The sequence below is a fragment of the Grus americana genome, chromosome 3, assembly GCF_028858705.1.
Source record: "Grus americana isolate bGruAme1 chromosome 3, bGruAme1.mat, whole genome shotgun sequence".
NCBI lineage: Eukaryota > Metazoa > Chordata > Aves > Gruiformes > Gruidae > Grus > Grus americana.
The window spans coordinates 1625350-1648533 of NC_072854.1; the positions used below are offsets into that span (position 1 = coordinate 1625350).

The following is a 23184-nucleotide window of genomic DNA, read 5'->3' on the forward strand; positions in this document are numbered from 1 at the left end:
AACGAGCGTGAAGCAAGGGAAAGCTCTGCAGAACGGGGGGGGTTGCAGCTCCGACGCCTCTCTCCGATGACGGGGACAGGCAAAGGGGCCGGGCTGGCAGGAGGGGACCCCGCTCCTGCAACCCCAACAGCGGCAGCTTAGAACGGGGAAAGGGCAAGGCAGACACATGAAAAAAAGCGTTAAAGAATCTCCTGAAGGAAAAAAAAAAAAAAGAGTTTGTTTTGGGTTTTTGGTGGGTTTTTTTTCCCCCCATAGCTCCTGCACGGTTCCTGGGCCCGCAGCCCCTCGCATCCCTCCTGTGCCCCCACTCTCGTGCCCCTGGCCAGGATGCCGATCGCGCTGTGGAGCATCCTGCCCGTGGTGCTGGGGCTGCTGCTCTGGCACCCCGTCAGCGCCGGCGGCCCGTGCTGGGAGAGCAGCAAATGCCAGGACCTCGCCAGCGAGGCCGGTGTTTTGGTAAGCCCGGGGATGGGGGTTGCCCTCCGGTCGCTTTGGGTTCTGACCCCCCGCAGGGACCGGCACGGGGGGCTGGGGGAGGAGGTGATGGGGGCGCCGACACCGTGGGGTGACCCGTGTCAACGTGGGGTGATGCTTTGGACCCAACGACCCGCAGGTTTCGCTGGGCTCGTGGGGATGACGTTAAAATAAGTTTTTGAGCTTGCAGCATCCCTCCTGCCACGGGGTGAACCGGGGATGACCCAGGGGTGGACCAGCAATTTGGGTATCGGCTTTACCCCGCGCCCAGGGGTGCTTGCGGGGGGAGGAGGGGGGGTGTGCCAGGAGGGTGCAGCGGCTCACCCCGTGCAGGTGCCCAGTTGGCTCCAGGGACCCCACAGTGGGGGCTGTGCACCCCCCCCCCAGCAGGGCTGGTTTGGTGCCCGGGCACGATGCTCCAGGCTCAGCCCTCGTAGCTCCACGCCAAGGGGGTGGCGGCACCCGCGCGGGGACCTCAGCGGGGCACGAGCATCTTGTGAAACATCCCTCTCTGTGCAAGCAGCCCCCTAAACCCCCCCCACCCCGGGGATGCCGGGCCGCGCGCTCGCCCTTCCCCGCACATCTCACCCTCCCCACGCAGGCGTGCGCCGCGGCGTGCAGAGCCGACCTGTCGGCCGAGGCGCCCGTCTACCCCGGGAACGGGCACCTCCAGCCCCTGTCCGAGAGCATCCGCAAGTACGTCATGAGCCACTTTCGCTGGAACAAGTTCGGCCGGAGAAACAGCAGCAGCGGCGGCGGCGGGGGGCACAAACGGGAGGAGGCGACGGGGGGCGACCCACCGCCGGCATCGCTGCCCGCCGTCCTGCCGTCCCGCCACGAGGAAGAGGAGGGAACCGGGCCGGAACGGGAGGAAGGCAAACGTTCCTACTCCATGGAGCACTTCCGTTGGGGAAAGCCGGTGGGACGCAAGAGGAGACCCATCAAGGTCTACCCCAACGGGGTGGAGGAGGAATCGGCCGAGAGCTACCCGCTGGAGTTCAGGAGGGAGCTGGCGCTCGGCGGCACCGGGGCACCGCCCGAGGAGGAAGAGGAGGAGGAGGAGGAAGGCCAGGAGGAGGAGAAGAAGGCCGGCGGCTCCTACCGCATGCGCCATTTCCGCTGGCACGCGCCCTTGAAGGACAAGCGCTATGGGGGCTTCATGACCTCGGAGCACGGTCAGACCCCTCTAGTGACTCTCTTCAAAAACGCCATCGTCAAAAGCGCCTACAAGAAGGGGCAGTGATGGGGGAGAGCCCGAGGGGCGTCCTGCCCCCCACCACCGCCCCCCCCCGTAGCTTTAGTGTCCCGCTGGCATGTGTTTCACTTACAGATCGCTCGTTATGTCGTTCTTAATTAGTACTCCGAAGGGATCCGCTCCCAGGTTTCACTGGGTGGGAGGAGGTTAGGGATGAAGACGCCAACCGCTCTGACCCACCCGCCGGACGCGCAGGGGGAGCGGGGACGATGCCCGGTTCGGAGCCCGCCGGATGATTTTCATATCTTTTCACTGAGCTGTACAATACTGTAAATGATGGATTAAAAGAATTCTAAAAAAAAATAAAAATAACTAATAATACTTTTTTTTTTTTTCGGTTGGCAAGCTAACCGGCTGTCGGTAACATCTCTGGGGCTGCCTGGTGTTTGTAAAGGGGGAGAAAAAAAATAAATGCAAAGTAAAATCCTGCAGCTGGGGGGGGTAGAGACACGAGTGGGAAAGCGCTGGGGAGCGTGTTTTGGGGTGTGGGGGAGAGAAAGGGCGATTTTGCATCCCCAGCTTCACAGGAGCCGGCCGTGGGGCTCCCCAGGGAAACGCAGCATCCCCGAGGGACCGAGCCAGGCTCCCCCGCCGCCGGCGCAGCTTCCCCAGCGCTCACCCCCCCAATAAACTCATTATCTGCCCGTTAAACGATAACGCCGAGGAGCCTGGGTACCGGGAAAGCTTCGTCATCTCTGAAGCACCGCGGGTAACTCACGCAGCGAAGCAGGGGGCCGCCGGAGCACGCGCGGCACGGCGCGCGCCGCGTACGGTTAGCGCCCGACGGAGCTGCCCGGGTGTTTTATTTCCCGCTCGGACCTTGCGGGCGGGTTTGGGAACATTCACGTACACCGCGAGCAGAAGCTCAGGACCTTTCCCCAGCGCCCTGCAGGGAGCTTCTGCGAGATGGGGGGAAAAAACTCGGTTCCTCCAGGAAATGCTGAACTTTAACGGATGATGAAGATGAAGCCCGGGTTGAGTTGGATCCCGGGGCGGGGAGGAAGCTTGTCCGCGGCCGAGGCCATCCTCCTCCTCCTCCCCACGTCCCTTCCCTCCTCCATCCCAGCAGCAACCACCCGTTCTTCCTCTCCCGGGGCAGAGAGACGGTGCCCGGGCACCGTGACCACGCCAAGACTGCGGAGCCCCTAATGTGACAACATCGACGTTTATTTGAAAAGGGCACGGAGACGGTGCATTCGAAAAGATCGACGGCTTCTTGGCCCTTTTAACCCCCCGCTTCCCCCCCCGCCCAGAAACACCACAGCGCTCCGAAATACAGAGATGGAAACGCACACATGCACCTAAACGGCCGACTTTATAGAAATATACTTTGTCATCTCTACGTACACAAGTATCTAAACTAAACGTGATGTACAAACGGGTCACTTACACCGCGTGTGTGGCTGGGGGGGACACGGGGGACATTTACAGGTGGGGTTTGGGTCCCAAAATGCGGGGGGGGGCCACGGCGAGACACGCGGGGGGACGCAGCCAGCCGGGAGGCGACGGCCCCAGCCCCGCTGCCGGGTCCCGTGGGGTGCGGCGAGGGGAAAGCAGTGGGACCGGGGGGCTGCTCCTGGCGTATTTTTCTGCCCCAAAAGGGATGATGGGCACCCCAAGATGTGCCCCGTGGTGTCCCCGCAGCTCCCCTCCTTCAGCACACGGAACCTTGTGCTCATCGTCCCACCACTTCTGTGGTTTTGAAGAGGTTTGGAGGTGTGTTTTCCCGCGGACACACGATTTGGGGGTTAATCGCTTTTCCTACTGCCTTTTGTTATGAATTTTAGTGCTCGTCACTACAACAGCCACGGGTACAAACCCTCCTTCCCCGAGCAATCCGCTTTGCGTTCCCGCTGCCGATCCCAAAACCTGCCCCAGCCAAAACTGGGGCTCCAGCGGGAGCAGGCATAAACTGGGGAGCAAAAAGGTTTTGGGGACCGGGGATGGGGACAGATGGGGACCCTGAGGAGAGGCACAAGGGAGAGCCTCGGGCGCCGGGCAGGGCTGGCACAGGCAGAGCCACGCTGGGAGCAGAGCAGTGCCGTGATCCAGCCCAGGGACCGAAATAAACCCTTGTTTTTCCTGTCCTCTTAAGCCAGATCATTTCCTAAACCCGGATTACAGCACGACCACACAAACGAGCGGTGACCTCGGGGCAATGGCGAGCTGTATCTGTCACTGAAGGGGGAGGAAAAAAAAAAAAATAAAAAGGGATGGTAATGTGTAATTACAGCTTAAAATAACTGCCTGAAGATCCGCAGCGAGAGGCGGCAGGAATGGGTCGTGGCTGAGGCAAGCCGGAGCAGAGCCGCGCGACCGCCGAGCCGCTGCCTCGACCTGCTGTCCCTCCGCGATGTGCGGAAGCGGCTCCCGCGTTTCCAGCTTTAAACCCTCCCGTGTTTCCAGCTTTAAACCCTCCCGCGTCTCTTCGTGCAGCGAAAACAGAAGCAGCCGGAGGGGAAGGGGCTGCCCGAGCTCGTAGGGACCCCGGAGGGCAATGGTGGGGCTGGGGAAGCGGCAGGCAGTGCCCGTCCAGCTGTGAGTGTGGCTGAGCTCGCCTGGCAAACAGCCTTGAAAGGCATTTGGGAGCAAGAGAGACCCTGTGAACGACTGAGCATCACCCCATGAACGCCCGAGCACCCCCCATGAACGCCCGAGCACCCCCAAGCGACCTTCCTCCCCATCCCTACCGTCTTCACCTTGCAGTTTTGGCTTAGTAGGACCCAGAATTTTCTACCGCGTGTGTCTAAAGCAAAACTCTCGACAGCCTCGTCTCCCCCCCCCCCCTCCCCAGCCCCAAAAAATCCAGTTTTATCCTATTGCACGAGAGGCGGCGCGATCCACGGCCCGCCAGACGCGGGGTCTGCAGGGTGGACCCTGTAAAACATTTCTTAGCGCAGTTATTTCCTGCGGCGCCGGGGTTTCTTTGTGGTTACGGCTCAGCTGATTTAAGATTGGACTTTTTCCAAAGTGATTCTGCTTTAAAAAAAAAAAAGAAGTAAATAATTCTTTCTTTGAGACAGGAACCCCAAAACTGTGACAATCCAACCTAAAAATATGAAAGCAGCGGGTTCGTGTGTTAATATTCACGGTGGTTGCTCGTGCCTCGTGTCACTGCTCCAGGCGTCCCACTGGGTGCCTCCTGTGAGCAGCCTGCCGGTGACCCAGGCGAGAGGCACGGCTCTTGTGGGTTTTCAAAAAAAAAAAAAAACAAAAAACAAAAATAAAAGTGGGTTTTCCCAAAGAAATCGTGTTTTCACGTGACCTGGAACCAGCCAGGCTGCTGTGCGCCCCCACGCTGGGATGGGATGATCGCTACCCCCGTGCTGCGCTGGGCAAGCCCTCCGGCCGGGGCACCGGGGCACCGGGAAGCGCCCAGGGGAACTGGCCACGCGATGAGGGGGCTACGGGACAACGCAGGGGACCGTACCCCCTCTAGCAACCTGCCTCAAGCACCAGCTCGGGCAGGCTTTGGTTTTGCGGATGCCGCAGGCTCCAGCACGCCGCAGCCCAGACCCCCTCCTGCCTTTGACAGTCTCACACCCTCCAGGTTCAGCCCTGCCCCTTGCCAGGGGCTCTCGACGCGGCCAACAGACGATGTGGGGAAGGATTCCCCGGAGAACGGGTTTGCTTTATGTCGGGAAGATGGACGTGCCCAGCGTGTTCTGCCCGGAGAGGGAGGTCACAGCAACTACCCACCTCCCCGTGCCGCTGTGCCCCGAGCCTCCCGCGCTACCAACCACAGCAAAACGCGGCTGCGGAGGCAGAGGGTCACAAAATAAAAAAGTACGGGAGACACGTTTGTGGTGCCGACGAATCTTGGGGTGGCCTCGGTGTCTTTGTCCCCACCCGTCCTGCGTGAGGGTCAGCAGTCTCTCCCCAGGAGATCCTTCGGTGCGAGCTGTGCAAGCGGAGGCTCTGCCCTACCAGCACGGCCGCTCTCAGTACACGCACAGGTCCGGGAACTTCATCTCGTACACCGGGATGGAATGGTTTTGGGGCTGGCCGTAGGCAGCTGTGATGGTACCGGAGGGACTTGGCGGTGGCCTGAAAGGCGAGACAGGGAAGGAGGTGGTTTACAGAGAGGTTTGGTGAGGAAGGGAAGCCTGGCGCAGAAAACGCGCGTTCCTGCACCTTCGCAGGTCTCCCCAGCGCCACCACGGCAGAGGGGAACCGGCGCAGATAAACCAGAGCCTGCTCCCAGCAACCCTGGTCCCCTCTGCCATCGCAAAGGCCAGGCTGGCGCCCATCCCCAGCACACGAGCCTCCTTGATGGGGGACGTACGCGGCTCCCATTGCCCCACGGACAGCGCCGGCCTCGCGGTCAGGCACCCCACGCTTGGCACAGCGTCGCCCCGACTCACCGTATGGTGATCTCGAAGATCTGGTTGAGCTTGCTCTGCAGCAGCGTTGCCTGTAACACAGACACAGAGGCTGGATCAGCGCGGCTGTACCCGGGGACCACAGCGGCGCAAACGGGACAAACACCCCAGGAACCAGAGCAGGGGAAAGCGCCCTGGCCAAATTCAGAGCCGCATCGTTACCGTTCACCTCTCCGCAGCAGAGCGGCCGTGGGGATTCGGCGTGCCGCAGCCCCAACTCACCCGGGCGCCACAGTGGGCAGCGATCTCCTCGAACGGGGCTTTCTGAAATTTCTCCACCACTTGCCGCCTCCGCTCCCGCTCCTGCTCCTCCACGGCGACGCTGTCTACTGAAGCAGAGGGGAGATGGCTCTCAGCTGCTCCCCACCCGCGGAGATCACCCCGTGCCACATCCCCACCTCCCCAGCAGACAGCAGGGATTTGGGCGTCACTAGAACGCCAAGGAACGGCTCTCCAACATCTGGCTTTGGGACCAGCCCCTTGGGACACCCCCAGGGCCGGGCAGAGCTATGAAGCTGCCCGGTTGTCCTGCGATCTGGGTGCCATGCCGCCACGGCGAGGCGCTGGGGATCCATCCATCCGTGGTGCGCACACACACAGACGCGGGGGTGACAGCACCCCTACACGCACCCCACGCCAGCCTCCACCTCTCCCCACCACGGCCGGCTTCCCTCGCTTACCTATCGCCTTCTTCAGCGTCTCGTACGTGATCTCTTCCGCCGGTGCTCTCTAAAGGGGGGGGAAAAGCAGATGAGGCTCAACGCGCAGCACAGGACACCGTTCTGGGATCGCAGCAACCCAGAACCAGTGTCCCAGGCTGTATTTTTGCACCAAAACACAGTCTGTCCTTAAAAAGCAGGGATATCTTTCCTGGAAAACTGCACTTTTTAAAATGTTTTTTCAGGTTGGACTAGCTAGTCCTTACGCTTCCCCCAAGGCTTCCATAGCTAAGAAATGTGCACACAGGGAAAATAAATATGCACACAGGGAAAACGAAGAAATATGCACACAGGGAAAATGAAGAAATATATCTGGGACCTGCCAGCACCTGGAGAGGAGCATCGAGGGGAGCCGGGGTCTTTGTGACCCTGCTCACTGCCAGACGCACCGGGGCTGTTACGGGCCCCTGCGCTCGCAGCCCACGGAGCAATTACATGTGCAGCCAAATGAAGAATTAGAGAGAGTTTAACTGCAGGCTGTCAGGCTGCTAAAAGCACGCGGTGGCGAAGGGGCGACACAGCCTCTGCAGCGTAATGCGGTACCTGCTCTCGCTCAGGACTGTTTCTCGACTCCACCTCGACCTGCAGGGAAATGGTCTCGCCAATGCTCTTCCTCTTGGACAAGCGATCTTCATCTGGGGAGGAAGAGAAAGGGCAGAAGAGCTAATTGCAGGTGGCAACCCCAAGAAGTTCCCGATTACCCACTTTGTGCCTCAGTTTCCCCAAGGCTCCACCTCTAACAGAGAGCAGAAAAACAACCGGCCCACGTGTAGGACAAAAACTTCACCCTCCCATAACTGTGCAGAGTGAGGGACCAGTTTCCTCCCCTCCCAGTTCTCCGGGATGCCCCGGGGCGGTGCGTACCCGTCAGCTGGGGGACGTAGGGTGTGCTGAGCCGGTCCGAGTTGTAACCACTGCCGCCCAGCACCTCGCTGATCTTGCTCTGCCAGAAAAAGACCTCCGGGCCCAGGCGGTCAAGGCTCTTGCTTAATCTATGGGGATGGAGAAAAAAAAATATGGAGATGGCAGCAGGTCTCCTGCTCGGGGACCGGCGCCAGCAGGGTCTCCAGTCCCTTTGGGTCAGAAACAGAGGGCTCTGTTAGGCTCTGCTAACAAGCGAATGTCACAAACAGCCGTCCTGACCCAAGCAGGGATGAACTGGTAACGAGGGAACGTCGCAGCCGTCCGTCTCCACCAAGGACGGAACCTGCGGAGGCAGGATACCGTCTGGCGAGCCCCTTCCCCTAGTCTGGAAACACGCGGACAAAAGACCGTTTGTGTCCTGCGCGCGCACACCCGTGACAGGCGGTCAACCTCAAAGTGTGGGGGGGGACACGACTGCGAGACCCCCAGGACCCCCAGAACCCACCGACTCATTTCTGGAACGTTCCTGAGCACGTACTGCGCCTGCTCAGTGATGGCAGACCCCCTCCTGTGGGGAGCATTTTGGGTTATAAAAAGGGGAAACACAAGTTTTCGGAGCACGCCCACCACTACGAGCAGAGAACATCGCTGGATCCAAGGATGGTGATATCTTTTCTCTTTTCCTCCCTCTCTTTCTCTCTCTCTTCTCCTCTCCATCACTCTCTTTGTCTCTAACTTCATTTTTGGCACATTAGGGTAATGCCGTTACCATGTTGCTAAGCCATTACCTTTCATAGTTCCGCTAAGTTTTAAGTATTGTCATAACTTTCGCCAAGCCGCTACCTTTTGTAGTTCTGCTGAGTTACAAGTAAATTTGTGGTTTGTTTGAACCTCTAGAGTAATTGTCGTTACTCCTGATTACCGCGCAGAGAATTAAAAAGTCAACCTTGCCCACCGAGCGGGATGGGACAGGCTCTCACGGCTTCGCTTCGCTCCAGCACAGCCGGATGGACACCTCACGCTATTTCTGCGCACACCGGCACAAAGCCGGGTTCCCGGATGGCTCTCGACCCATCACGACGGATACGCTCAGGGAGAACCAACCCTGACCTAGGGAACGGCTCAAGAGAACGGTGGTGGCACTCTCTGGGGGCAGAGTAAGAGACCTCACCACCAAACGTGACCCGTGCCGAGGCTGTGCCAGCAGGAGCGGGACAGCGCAGCCAGCCTTGCCCTGGGGATGCTCAGCACGCAGCCGACACGCCCGAGCCGGCGGCACGGTGGGGCAGCGGGACGACGTACCACATCTACAGCCATCCTGCTGCCGGACAAGGGGAGGGATCAGAACCACCCCCTTCCTGGCTGCATGGGATCCTCCTCAGATTCTCAACAGGCTGAAAACCACTTGATGTCCACTGTGACGTCCCCAGATGGGAAAGGAGACAAGCACAGGCAAGCGAAGGGCTGATAAACCCACTCCTGCCCACGATCTTACGGATGCCAATCCCTCAGGAGCAGGTAGCGGGAAAGAAGGTATTTTCCAGGCTCTTACCTGGGTCTCTCCACAAACACGTCTTCAGGGAGCAGATAGGGAGCTTCCTTCTGTCGCATCTGGATCACCTGCAGAAGACAAGCAAGGAGCCAAGCTCAAACCCCACGGGTGGCCCGGAGAGCCGATGTCAGAGCTGCCACGGACCAGGCTTCCTCCCCGTCCCCAGACCTCGCTCGCACCTCGTGGATGTGCTGGCAGAAGGTGGGCACGGTGGTGAGCTGGCTGATGAGGTTCAGGTAAGCTGCACCGAGGGCGAAGAGCGCGCAGCGGTTGTACGCTGTCAAGTTATCCTCGTTGATCTGGGCAATTTCCTGCAACACAGACACAGCCCCATGAGAGGAGGACGGACAAACGTGGTCTCCATCCACCTCGTGGCATCACCTGCCCTCCAAACATCCCAGCTTTTGGAGCTTGGGTTCGCAGCGTTTCAGAGGCTGACACAGCGACTGGGGTCTCTCCCCAGCGCGTTGGTCTGATCCCACCACAGTGGGAGAAGCTCAGAGCAGGTAAAGCACTTGCGCCCCACTTCCTCAGAGACTCCAACTCCAAATGAACCCCCTTCCCAGAGGCTCCTTCCCATGGCACCCCGGCCCGCCCGCCCCATGGCAGCACATCCAGCTCCCCCCCCCGCCTACCTGCACTGCCAGCACCAGGCGGATGAGGTCCACCACCACCTCCTCGTTAGCCAACTCGATGCTGATGAGCATCAGCATGCTGTAGAGAGCCTCGTAATGAGCCTGCACGTTGCTCTCCTCCTTGCATATCAGGTAGATGTGCCGGTAGAGCTGTTGGCCGTGCTGTGGGGACACGGAAGGATGCGGTCACCTCCTGAGCATCCCCTGCGAGCAACGCTGCCATCAACGCAGAGAAAGAAAAGCAGCGGGGCCCAGTAAAGGAGCCTCCATCCATGCGGGAGGGAGCTGAGCTCCTTCGGACACCGAGAAAACAAAGTCCCAGGGAGAGGGAGCTGTGACTATCGGGCGGTGTTTCACCGCGCGATGCCGGACCCTGACGGGGAAGAGGCAGCGGCAGGTCCCAGCGCAGAGCCCGGGGCAGGCAAACAGCACCCGCAGCACCGAGCCCAGGGAAAGGATGCCCCTGCTGCAGAAGCGTTACAGAAATCACGGCTCAGACCACAGCAGAGAAATGAAGCCCTGAGACACGTTGCTTGACGGCAAGGCATGGGACAGAGCAGGGCACACGAGGGTTTTTGGTTTAGGGGCTGCGTTGCTGCGCCCTGGAGTGTGCAAGGCAATAAACTGATCTCTCTCACGTTAGCTCTGGAGGGGTTTGCACCACCCTGCAAGTGTTTTAAGGAGGTGGGGGGCAGAAGAATAAAAATAAATAAAGTCAGACCACTTCAAAAGCCACCCGATAAATAGCTTTTGGGATACCGGCACATCCTGGAGACTCATTCCTTGGGGCAAATAGCAGATTTAGGAGTCTAGAAAGGCCCACGCATGAAGCTCTGATGGAGATTGAATCCCCCTGGCTTTTCCCAGGGACATCCCCAGGTGTAGAGGCATCACGGTACCCCAAGACTCAGCGTGGCTTGGGAAAACAGAGTCCTCACACCGGTCTGCACAAGGACAGCTTGACCCAGACTCCGACACTACCTTCTTCATGAAGACGGTATCTTGGCGCGAGCATTTGTCCACTTTCAGCTTCAGGACCGAGATGTCGCCGATGGTGCTGCAAGGAAAAGCCAAGGGGAAGGGAAAACTCAGACATCGGAGGGAAGAGGCGCAATTCCCGCACGCCTGCGGAGCTGCTGGCCAGGAACGAGCTGTCTGGGAGGAACCGAGGGGGGAAGCTAAAGGTGGCTTTTAAAACCCATCTGAGCAATACGGATATTCAAGAGCACTGAGCCAGATCGCTACAGGATTTCAGGGCCGCAGCGCTCAGGAACACAAAGGCAAGCGGACAGAGAAGCGTGCGAGCAAAGTGGATTAGCAGGACCACGGCAAAACCCACGGAGATGTTTCCATCTGGGATAACAGTCACCTTCTTCCAGGGTAACACAGCACGGACAACGCGAGCGCCCAGCGGGCCGGTCCGTGGGGACGCGATGCAGTTGAGGAACCCACTCGAGGAGGTTGTTGCTCCTGCGCATCCTCCTGGGACCACTGTCTATCACAGCACGGTCCCACGTATCTCTGGGCACAACCTCTCAGAGAGGCTCCCCACCATCTGGCTCTTAGCAGAGCACTGATCTGCAGCATTAAATCACCCCAGAACCGCTACCGGATTAATTAATTAATCCTGCCAGCGCTCCCAGCCCAGCAGATCTCCCTCCCAAGCCTATTCTGCAGATCCCCAGCCGTGTTGGGGAAGCCCTGGGACATACCTGATGGTGGAGAACTTCTGCCGGTTCCCGTGGCGATCGATGAAGCTGATGAGAATCTCCAGGACAAAGAGACGGATCTCGGGATCCTCCATGAGGGCTGCGGAGAGCAGCCTGTCCAGGAAGGCGCTGGGAAGTGCCGTGAGCATGTTGCTGCACTGGAAGCCCACAGAGACCTGCAAGCATCAAAGAAAAGGGCAGGCAACGTGACAGTGTCACTTGAGGGGGGTTGAAACACACCAAGAAAGAGGGGATGCAAGCAGAGAAGGCTCAGTACAGCTTGAGCTCTTCCTAAACCACCCTGGGGGAGAGGACCCCTGAGCTCAGCTCCCCCACGCCAGCAGCTGGGGACCCCACGTGTCTCATGGGGGCTCCTGCAGGGACGGTGACACGTTCCTACCTGGAGGAGGGACTTCAGGAGCATTATCTGTGTCAGCCGATTCCGGTTCTCCCTGTCACGTAGAAACAAATGGTAAAATCCAAGTGAAAACAAAACAATCCTCCTCCCATATCCTAAGGATGGAAAAACCTCAAAAAGGGAAGGACCAGTTCCCCAAGAGCCACCACCACAACCAGCCGTGCTGTAAATGTCTCGGCAAATGAGCTCCAGGTTTAACAGCCGGCAAAAAGGCTGCTAAAGGAACGATGAACATCAAAGCATACATCCTGCCACAGGCAGCGCTCGCATCTCCAGGCAGGTACAAGGCTCAGGACGAAGAACCGACCTCTGGCCGTCCCCATCCCACAGAGACTCCCAAGGGACACCAGGCACTGGCTCTGACCAGGCTCCTCACTTTTAAGCAGCCGAAAATCAGGGAGACGAAGCCCAAGCCCTCCTGTCCGTGAAGGCACCCTTGCTCCTCACTCCCATCTTGCCTCTTCCAAAGCCACCATGAACTTCCACTGCAGCGACGTGAGGTTTTTTGACGCCAAAAAGGAAATCTTGAATTCTCTACCGTCTGAACTCAGTCCTTCCTAGCTCTGGACTGGAAGGGGACACGGGCAGCTCCCAAGGGATTTCCGGGCTGTCCCCTCACTCACGACACGCTGCCTGTGCTGCCTACCTCTTGCCCAGGGACTGCGCTCCGCCGCAAATGGCGGCACCCCCACAAGCCAAACTGCAGGCTGCAGCTCCTCTGCAAACTCCTGGTTCCCCTACACACCGAGAGCAAGCACCATCCTTCACACAGCGTCGGATGAGACTTAAAAAACTCTCCCGGAGGAAGCTCACAAGGAGCAGTGACAAACAGCCTGGCACGGCCAGCCTAGCGCTGAGAAGCCGTCCTGGGCCTACGAGCCCCATTCTGCTCCTGCAGCAAGGAGCTGCCCTGGCTGAACGACACCCAGCACCCTGTGCGTCCTCCTCCGTGAATCGGGATCCAATGCGGGCGTTGGGAATTATCCCCACGTGAGCCAGGAGCAGAGCGTGTCTCCTATCTGCCGGCAAAGTCTCTCTCCCAGAGACAAGTGGGAAGAGCCTGACCGTGCTTTGAAGATAAATATAGCACGAAAATCTGTTTGCTCCTTACCTACACGTTTCAGCGCTGATACCCTCGCTCCAAATAGTTCTCGTGGTCTGTTCCCACACTTCTTAAGCAATTATGTTGTTTGGGTGTTTTCCCTTCCTTCTCTTCCTCCACCGCCGGGTATAAATACCACCTCCCGCTCAGCGTTAATAACAGCTCGGAGGCAGCTCAGAGGGGCCGCGCACCAGCTGGGGAGAGGCAGCGATGAGCAGCCGGTCCCACGAAGCCGTACACGAGTTTCCCAAAAGCCGCAGGCAGCCCTCGCTGCCCTCAGACATCTGAAGTCACTCCCCTGAATATTATTTTTAGGTCCTGGCTAGTTTTGGATGACACCCCAGGGACACGAAGAGGCGCAGAGCTCAGCTCAGCACCGCTGCCTGCGAACATCTTTCCTCCTTGATGCTCCGGCGTTTCAAGCGTCACGTTTGCAGCAGACAACAAAGCGTTTTAAACAAGGATCGCACCTTGCTCAGCTTCCTTCGGTCTTCAGCAGAAGCTCTCGATGTTCAACCTATCCCATAACGCGCCCGGCGTCCCACTCTGTCCCCAAAAGCCACCTGAAGGTGGGAACAACTTCAGGAGCTCCCCAGCACTTTGGGCTCTGTGTTCAAAGCCTGACACCCACCCACACCCGGGACAGCGGCAGGGAGAGCGGGGCAGGGGGGGGATGAAGAGGGAGGAAGGCATCCGTTCTCACCCGGCCTTGCCAGCCTCAATGGACTGCTGCGAGGAGGGCAGCGGCACCTTGTTCATGATGAAGACCATCACCTCAGACTGCTGGTAGGTGGGCAGCGTGCTGGCGAAGGACCCTGCGGGGACAAAAGCGAGCTGGGAGCGTGCGAGGCACAGGCCATCGCCCTGAGAAGCACCCGGTGCCGTGGGGGCCGTCCGCCCGCCCCGCTCCAAGCCGGCTGCCAGCGCCCCACGGCCAGGCTGGGACGGGACAAGGCCTGCCCGCATCCCGCCCCCGCGGGCGGCTTTACCGTCAGGGTCGCTCGAGACCCATCAAAACGTGGGGCAGCCCCGGGCAGGGTGATGCTGAGAGATGCCAACCCCTGCCTCTACCCCATCCTTTTTTGGGGCTGGTGCATCCTCACCCTCAGCGGCTGCAGCGGGCTCTCGCCTGCCCTCTTTCCCTCCTCTCCTTCCCTTCCTCGGGGTCTCCTACACGGGGAGAAACACGACTCTGCCTGCGCGACAGCAGCTCCGCCAGGGACGGCCGGGGTTGCAATGCCACCTGCCGATAACCCGCCGCCGCGCTTGCAGCGTGCCGCAACAGAGAAATCTCATTTCCTAGCCCTGCTTTTGGGATGCGGGTGACTTTGTTTCGTTGCGGATGCACAAGGGTCACCCACCAGCACGGCCCGCACCTCCGCCGCGGGACACCTCACCTATGGTTTTAATGACGGCCTCCTGGAACATCCTCTCCTCGTGCTCCTTGATGATCTTGGTGCTGACGCCGGCGGTGCAGTCGTAGCTCCCCGTGAGCGCGTAGTCGATGCTGAGCCGCAGCTGCCTCAGCAGGGTGTTAAACACCTCCAGCACCGTCGGGCCTGGGGTGGGGAGAGACGGGGGAGCGTTGCCGGAGGAGAGCGGCAGCGTTCCTGACGGAGGTTGTACTTTGCCCCAGGACAGCGTGGTTTACACCTCCCACCGCCCCATAAAAACAGGTTGAAAAAGAGTTTGGCCAGATACACGGTGATTTTTAACCCGCCCCAGCTTCCCCAGTCAAGACATGAGAGAAATGGCCTTCCGGGAGCATCGTCAGCTCAGCATATTCACAGCAAGCCCCTGAAAATCCCATCGCCCCCTGCCACGAAGGCAAAGGCAGGCACGGCATTCAGCCCTTGAGGTTCAGGTCGCTGCACGTGGACACGGGTGTCACGCTTGGGAGCGCTGAAATGGCACAGAACAGATCCCCAGCACCCCTGGATGCTCCAGACTGGATCCTCCATCGCCAGCTCACACACCAGAGCCCAGCCCGAACCTCCGGGCACCTCTTCACCGCTCCCACCACAATAAAAGGGTGAAGGGATGGATGGAGAGGATAAATTTATCCACTTACCAACAGATCCGGAGGCTGCGATCACCGCTGCCTCCGAGAGGACCTCCACGATGCCCGCGCGCACGGTAGCCGCACTCTTGCTGTTGGCATCCAGGTGCCCCAGGAGCTGCTGGATCACGAGGTGGGAGTGCTGCGGCTGGAAAGAGAGCACGAACGTCAGCGTGGGTGCTGCGTGCGCGAGGTGACAGCCCATTTCTGTAACCCGCACGGCTACCAGGGACGAATCCTGCACATGTGCCCAGCTGCACCAAGTCCCTGCCCGGCTCTTTCCAAGACAGCTCCGGATGCAAAATGAGAGGAGGCACCTGGGGAAGCCTGTTTTACATGACTGAGCAAGAGCTTGGAGCAATTTGCACGGGGAAAAAACGATCTAAGGAGCTGTCCAGATCTAAGGAAATGGTGACGATTAATCCTGGGGATTTCAGGGAGAAGGGATTTGATTTTTGCCAGGGTTTCCCAAACACATCTATGCTTCAAAAGGGTCCCGCTGAGTTATTGTGACCTTACACCTCCCATATGCAGTAACAGGATTTTATAAAATCTAGTAGCACTGAAAAGGGTTGTAGGCAGTTTAAAAACAAGAAACGAGAGCAGGGGGCGGCGATCTGCTTTTCACCGTAAGAGTTCTCCAAGCAGAGCTGTGAAGCAAACTCCCAAGGGGGCGAAGCGGGGCAGCAGGTCTGGGACAGCCCCAGCAGAGCGGGAGCACGGTGGGAAGGCAGCGCCGTGCCCGACAGCACGCAGGGTCCCACCCAAACGGAGCTTCATTGAGATCCACGTGGAAAAAGAAAGGATGGACCTTTTCTCATCACTTTGGGGTTTACCTAAACTGCTTTTCCATAGCCCCCAGGGAGAAGGGAAGAGCCTGGCAGGTCTGTCTCTGAGCATCCCCGTGTCTAAGAACAGGGTGCTGGGCTACGGGTGCTGTCAGGACGCCTGCTTTGCCCGGGGCACGTTTCACCCCGGACAGCCCCTCTCCTTTTCTGCAGGGATGAGGAGCCGATTTACACAGCAGCGACCTGGAAAAGGGCAGCTTTCCATCAGCGTCCAGCTGCTTCCTTTGGAGCGTTCCACAGCACGCCGCTAGCCCGTCTGATTCAGCAGGGCTTTGCTTTCCGCTGAGAAGGGAGGGAATCGCTCCCGGGACTCAGATATCAGCTCCGTGAGCAGCATCCTAAACCACGCACGGCTGGCACGCAGCCAGGCTAACGCCTCGCAACCATTTCCCCGCGGGACCCCCAGCCCACAACGCCGGAAACACGGACCGTGCCCGTCTCCAGCCCGTTTTTGGAACACGCTCAGAGACCGAGCTCATCGCGAACGCTCGGACTCGGCACTGCCGGGATGCGGCAATGCGGCGGCGGCGGCTCTGACTCAGCCCAGCCGTGGAAGCAGATGTTCCCAAGCATGCACGTGCGTCCCCAAACCGGTGCCGGCGGCCAGAGTCCCGCCAGCTCCCCACCTGGATCGAGTACATGATGATCCTGAAGCAGCAGGTAGCAAAGATCTTCGGCTCCCAGAGCGAGTGGTTATCCAGGTGACTGGGAAGAGATGGAAACGGAGGGGAAAGTAACTGTCGGTTCCCCGAACGCTGCAGGGGTGCAAAGCAGCACCAAGCACCAGGGACGGCCAGGAGCAGCAGGGAGGAAACTGGGGAGGGCAGGGACACAAACTCCTCTCCGGGGTGACTTTTCTCAGCAACAGGTATCTATCCCATGCCATCTTCCTCATTGCATCCAAAAATGAGAGCTCAGCCTGAAACCCAGTGCCCATCTCCAGTACCGGGAGCCAGAGGAGCCCATGCCCTCGCCCCAGCTCTGGCTCGCCTTGGCTGTTTCCCCGTGCCTCAGTTTCCCTTGCGCCAAAACCGAGGGATGCCTGACTTACATGAGGACGGGTTTGATGGCGTTCTTGATGTTGCCGTACGCCGCTCGGCCCAGCAGCTCCCGCAGACACCTCTCTGCCAGCTCCGTAGGACTCTCCTTCTCCTTCTCGGTGGCTTGCAGCGGGGAGGGGGAGCGGCTGCGAAAGCAGAGGAGGGCGATGAGAGAGGCGCTGAGTGTGCGGCAGCAGTGGGGGAGAAGAAACACAGAGCCCGGCCAAGGAGGGTTGGACCAAAACCGGTCGTGGCATCTGCCCGCACCCCGTGCTGCGAGGAGCGGGGCGGGGGCGACCCCTCGCACAACCCACTGCCACCCCGCAGCGGCCAAGCGTCGCCCTGCCAGGCAGACGGGGCAGCTCCATCCCAGCGGAGCCCAGCGATAAAGCGCTGCTGGATTTGAGCCAGCTCAGAGGGCGGCACGGGCACACGGTTTGCAGAGGAGGGGGACGCACCAGGACGGCCCCGCTTGCAGCGCCAGGCTGTGCCAGGCAGCAGGGACGGCCACCGCATCCCTGGGACTGGGAGGAGGATCCCGGTGCTGAAGGGGGAAGGATCTTATCGGTGAGGACGCGGGACATAACGTCCTCCCAGGGTGGAAGAGCAAAGCGCTCGCGGCCCAGCACAAGTCACCCTGAACACGCACAACCCAGAGGAGATCCATCCCCTTTTTCCACACTCGGGCTGTTTGGCATCACGCAAACACCAGGAATGCTTTTTCCACCTTGATGCTTCACTTTACAAGAAAAAGGGAAAAGGCATCTGACCAGAAACCAACTTCCCAGGGCTGACACATCTCCCTGAACCTTCAAAAGGAAAATCCCAGGAGGAATTCACATCTGCTTCTCTGCTCTGAGCTTCTCACCGACGCAACTCTCCTTCAAACACCCAGCTGGTGGCAAGCACGCAGCCGGCGGGGGATTACGCCGGACGAACGGAGGGTCACTCACCGCGTTCTTCACGAGCTGCAGGCACGAATCAGCCTGCAACGCCTCTGCCCTGCAAAACCTCGCTGAAAACAGCCCCGGGGCCCCGAAGGCACCGGCGGAGCAGGTGGGTCACGCCAGCAGCGAGCACTCACCTTTCAGCCTCCTCCACTTGCTGTAAGTTGAAGAGCAGCGAGGGCACGATTTTGTCCATGTGCTGTGGGTCCCAGATGTTGGCTTGGAGTTCGTCGTTCACCGTCTTCCTCACCACTCCTTGCAGGCCTTTAATGCCGGACATCCGGATCCTGGGGAACAAATTGACACCAAAATGATTGACTACCTATATAGCATATGTTATTTTATAACACGGTGAAACAACGGGTGAAACAACGGGTGAAACAATGGGTGTTATTTTATACCACGGTATTTTATACACGGGTGAAACTGTGCAAGAACTTGGAGAGAAGGCAGTGATATCTGCTGCAGTGCCCCAGTCCCCAGCTCCAGTCCCGGTACACCCCAGGGCAATCCTCCTGCCTCGCATCCCCAAGAGATGCAGCTTCCCGCAGCCCGACAGATGCGAGTGGGAAAGGCTCTGAACCAGCTCAAAGCATCCTGGCAGCAGCGGTCGGTTCCCAGCCACCGTCTTTCCCGGGAGGCTCCCGGACAAGCAGCAGCCACCCATCTCCACGGCACGCACCACCCGAGATGGAGAGGTGGCACCGGCGAGCCTGGCCTCTCCGAAGGATTGGTTTTGGACCTGGGAGGTCTCCGTTCTCCGGCTGTGGCAGTCATGGAGGGTTTTCCCATTTTCCCCGCTCCCAGCAGCTGCAGAGCCGAGCTGCACCCACGGGGATGCTGGATGCCAGGGAAACCTAGGTGCTTTTTGACACCTGGGTCCTTTCTGGGTCCAAAGACCCTGACTGTGCTCTAGTCAATAAAGTCATCAATGAAATTTTCCCTACACAGCAGGATTCCCAGGTCTGAAACCTCAACACCCACTGCTAATGCCTGAGAAAGATAGGACGTGCTTATCTGCAGAAATAAATGCATTAAATAACCTGCTCTGAGGTCTCCCTAACACATTTTGCAGATGTAATCAAGGCAATAATCTGACCGAGAAACAATTCTTGAGGAAGGAGCTTTGAGCAGGACCAAGGGCCCAGAAAAGCAGCGCTCTCTTTTTTAATTACAGCAGCTGCAGAATTTCTCTCTTCCAGTCTCCAACGCGATTCAGCCAGCGTCACCGGTGCCCTGAAGGTCAAGTGAAAATACTGAGCTTCCACAAGGAGTGACGAACCTCAGGGGTTCACCCTTCCGCAAGGCAACCGGTCCGGGAACAGCACCAAAACAGCGCCGAAACGCTGCCGGACATCTGGGCTCTACTTAAACCTTGTCTCCGGCGGCAGCGGCTCCTGCCCAGAGCTTCCCGGCGAGAGCCACAGGTGCTACGCCATCGCTGCCTCAGAGGGCTGTTTCAAGCGCCAGGTCTTTTTAAATACACCACTGACAGGCCTGGCCTTGGCAGCAGTAAACACCATTAATCTGTCTGCTTTAGTGGTAATTAATCCCCTCGGGGTAGGCTTCCCATCACAGCAAAGCGAGTCAGTCCTGGATGCTGTCTAGAGAGATGTAACCGCCTTTAAGCGTGGAAAATACCAGACCACACGGCTGCGGGAGGCGGTTTTTGAGCGAACGTTCATTCTGCTAAGAGCTGGGGGCCCCTTCCCGTTATCACCATCCTTCCTTTTGCGGCCAGGATCACTTCCCTGCCTCCTGCTCCGAGCCTCAGCCGGCTGCGGGCCGCGGCCCTGAAGCAAAGATGATAAATGGCATCATCTGCTAATGTTTTGCCCAAAGAAAAGAAGTCGGGAGCCTGTGGGCACGCTTGTCCCTTGTCCTGCCATCAGCCGTGGTCAGAGCGAGAACAGCTGCCCTGCTCTCAGGACAGCAAATGCAAAGCAACTTCTCTTACACACACGTAATACCTGCGTGCAATATCCCACACAGCAAGAGGCTGGATACGTGCTGCGCGGTGGTTTCCTGGCTCCTCGTTCATACGGTCAACGGGGTTTAATGCTTGGAAAATAAGGGAGGGTAAAGAACAGCAGCCTGAACGTGCCCAGCGCTGGGGAAATCCCCGTGCATCTCCATCACGGCACAAAGCAATGAATCCGTGCACAGCCTGCACCAACCCGTCCCTAAATCAGGTGTTTTTCCAGGAAAGGCAGAGGCTGGAGCCCCCCGGGACGCGGTGGCAGAGCCAGCGGGGCCGGGGACAGCCCGCTCGCGGTACTCACTTCGTCCGGATGTCCAGGTCATCGTGGCTGGAGTGGCACATCTCGCTGAAGCGGGACACAAAGAAGTCGTAGCTGCGGTGATAAGACGGGGTGTCCTCCTCAATGTTGGCAAACTTCACGAACTGGGAGAGAAGAAAGAAGGGGTCAGCCCAGAGGGCGCGACAACAAAAATATTCTTAAAATTCCTCTCCAAACCAGCCAAGGTTTGTGGGGTTCAGCAGCGTAACGCAGGGCTCTTCACTGCAGCAGCTCGGCGTGTGCTCGGGATGACAAGTCAGGCTGCCCAGCTGCACCCCGGACACGGGGTCCCCACGCGGGAACGTGCCATCGTACCGTCCCACCGCGCTCCAGCAGCGCCCAGGCCTGGCTGCGGATGCCGCAAACCTCACCGCGAGCCCCAGCGGTCCCTGTAAAGGGCATCTCGAGGTGCAACAAGGCTCTGAGTTAGGGATGATCACACCCCAGTAACAGGAGGCAAACGTGCCCTCAGCTTCTTTTCATCCTCCCAGCCGGCACAAAACCTGGCCAACATTTCCCAAACGCCGCTGCAGGGGTGAAAACAGCCTTGGAAATGCCAGTGGAGAAACCAACCGCAAGCGGGTTCTTAACCACATCCCGGCTCTCGCCCGCAGCACCCGGCAGCACGAGGTCCCGTCGCTCCCTTCCAGCGTGGCCCCTGCCAGCAATGCCAGCCGACCAGCAGATCTGGCTTCTCGGCTTGCAGGGAGAGAATTAAGGAGGAAGAAAGGATAAACGTGTTTTTTCAAGCTTTCCTCTGAATTCCGAAGCTTATTCAGGAAAAGATGGGAATAAAGGGTCGGGCAGGAAGGGGGAACCTCAACTCATCCAGTCGTGCTGACGGTGGGAGCTTTGAAAAAGGAAAACCAAATAAAACCTCAGTGGTACAAGAGCTGCCACAGACTCCCAAGGCATCGGCTCCTGGCTGGAACACACAGAGCATTCAGCCTCCATCCACCCGCCAGCGCCTGGCGCTGCGAACGGACGAGGTCTGTCCTTGGCCTGGGACAAGCATCGTGCCACCAAGTCCCCTTGCTTCACCCTCCCACTCGGAGCAAGGGCGTAAGCAGCTGCTTGCCAAGATTTTGGGCAGAAAAATCCGTTGGCTGCTTTTGTGCTCCTGCGCTGCACCCACTTCAGCACGCTGGGAAAGCTGAGGCCGTTTGCACGGGCACGCGATGAACGGCGAGGATGCTCCTTGTCCAAGCAAGCCCAAAAAGCACCCAGCTGTTAACTGCTACCCAGCAACACCGGGAGAGCGATACCCACGCGCTCAACCTTGGAAGCCAAAATTCCGCTAGAAGTGCTCTCCTCCAGGCTCAGAAATCGGCCAAGGGACACAAAGGAGCCCTTGGGAAAGATCCCGGCCCTGCCCCGACAGCAGAGGATTCAGCTGCACACACTCACCAGCCCTCCAAGCCAGACATCTCCCGCCACGGCCACCGGCTCGCACCGTACGCAGGACGCGCTTCCACCAGCCGCGCTGCACCACGGCGCGGCGCCGATGCCGATGCGGCCCCGTTGCTTAGGACAGCGCGGCACGAAGCTCTGCGGTCGCTCCGAGCAATCCCACATCGCTCGGGCAAGATGTCCCGGGCCAAGGCATCAGGACTGCCGGGCTCCTCTTCCAGCTGGGAGGACTTAAGCCACCTCCAAGGGGTGGCCTGTCCAGCCGGCATTTCTTAGGGTGCTCAGCACCTTCTGGAGATGCCACGCTGTGCGGGAGCTCCTCCTTTACCCCAACTCTTATCGGCAGGCTTTTCTCACTTTTTGCTTTCTGCGTTTGCCGGCATCCAGCCCCGCCAGGAGAGCAGCAGGCGAACGGGCCACCGGCGTCCCCTCCACAGCCGGCAAAGCCAGCTCACCCGTCCCAACGCATCACACGGGCGCTGATTAGCATGCACCCGCTGCGCCGGGCTATTAATAACGTCAGCTGCAAAGACTGGCTCTGCGCAAGCAAAGGAGCCGGTTCAGCCCCGCCAGGAACTGTTCCCAGAGTGCAGGGACCAGCTCCAACTGATAAACTCCTCTTACTCACCAGAAAAATGCAGGGCTGTTATATAAGAAACCTCTGCACCAGGCAGTGCACAAAGTGGGTATTTTAAGCTCATGGCAACTCCACGTGCAACCGGAGGCGAGGGCAGGATGCAGAGCGAAGAGCAGTAACGGGGCTCCCCGCGGCAGCTCCGGGAAAGCCGTCCCAAGCCAAAAAGCATCGTGAAATAAAGGAAGGAAAGGGTTTCTCTGCAGCCAGTATCTGCAGGTATCGACCTCACACCCACGCGGAGGACGGGAGCTCGTTTCGTGCCATCGGGCAACCAAACAGGACCACCTCATCAGCGCTCCTTATTCTGAAGCTGCCGAGCCCGTGGGGATTGCCAGCCCGCCCATCCGCGCCAGCAGCGCCCCTGGTTCGGCTCCCTGCTCCGAAGGCAGCTCCCCCGGCCGGCTGTGAGCCCTGCCCGCCTCTGTGCTCGGGGGACAGACATCCCCGCGTGGTGCCACTATGCCCGGAGACGCTGGATGCAGCACAGCGTTCGCATCTGCCAACAGCTGGAGGTGGCTGCCCTCTCTGCATCCGTTTTCAGCCTGCAGCCTCTGGCAGGGCCAGAACTTGTAAAAAGTGGCTAAAAATAGAGAAGAATCAGCCTCGAAGCCTCTCCTTGCTCCATCTATGGGATGTTTTTAGGACTGTGCCACTTGCTCGCAGACTATTGCATTTTTCCAAGGCTTGGCTGCCCCTACAAGGGTGCCGTACCATGCAGCAGTTACAGGAGATGCCCACCCCGGTCCCACTGCCAACCCGTGCCCAGTGGCAAAAACCAGCACCAGGACACATGGAAATGACCCAGCGAGAGCTGCGCTGGCAGGAAAGGAGGC

The 23184-nt window shown here is 59.1% G+C and overlaps 2 protein-coding genes across 6 annotated transcripts in view; one reads left to right on the forward strand and one right to left on the reverse strand.

The window, feature by feature from the left end:
• The first annotated feature begins 327 nt into the window (after positions 1–327).
• Positions 328–1717, forward strand: POMC (proopiomelanocortin). Its single transcript, XM_054821151.1, has 2 exons — positions 328–456; positions 1076–1717. Exons 1-2 carry the CDS (start codon positions 328–330, stop codon positions 1715–1717), a joined length of 771 nt encoding a protein of 256 aa, XP_054677126.1.
• A 3618-nt stretch (positions 1718–5335) lies between these two features.
• Positions 5336–23184, reverse strand: part of EFR3B (EFR3 homolog B) — a 36608-nt gene continuing 18759 nt past the window's right edge. For 4 of the 5 annotated variants that reach the window (XM_054822374.1, XM_054822376.1, XM_054822372.1 and 1 more), the window contains 19 exons: positions 20287–20408; positions 18142–18291; positions 17069–17203; positions 16644–16722; positions 15182–15317; positions 14508–14669; positions 13814–13925; positions 11991–12042; positions 11594–11766; positions 10863–10938; positions 9882–10043; positions 9426–9557; positions 9247–9314; positions 7695–7822; positions 7374–7465; positions 6792–6840; positions 6334–6440; positions 6094–6143; positions 5336–5776 (listed from right to left, as the gene is read on the reverse strand). In XM_054822374.1, the coding sequence (XP_054678349.1) occupies positions 5671–5776; positions 6094–6143; positions 6334–6440; positions 6792–6840; positions 7374–7465; positions 7695–7822; positions 9247–9314; positions 9426–9557; positions 9882–10043; positions 10863–10938; positions 11594–11766; positions 11991–12042; positions 13814–13925; positions 14508–14669; positions 15182–15317; positions 16644–16722; positions 17069–17203; positions 18142–18291; positions 20287–20408 (2091 nt within the window). In that variant the 3' untranslated portion in view covers positions 5336–5670. The remainder of the gene's footprint in view (positions 5777–6093; positions 6144–6333; positions 6441–6791; positions 6841–7373; positions 7466–7694; positions 7823–9246; positions 9315–9425; positions 9558–9881; positions 10044–10862; positions 10939–11593; positions 11767–11990; positions 12043–13813; positions 13926–14507; positions 14670–15181; positions 15318–16643; positions 16723–17068; positions 17204–18141; positions 18292–20286; positions 20409–23184) is intronic. The other variant, XM_054822373.1, reaches the window with a different exon arrangement.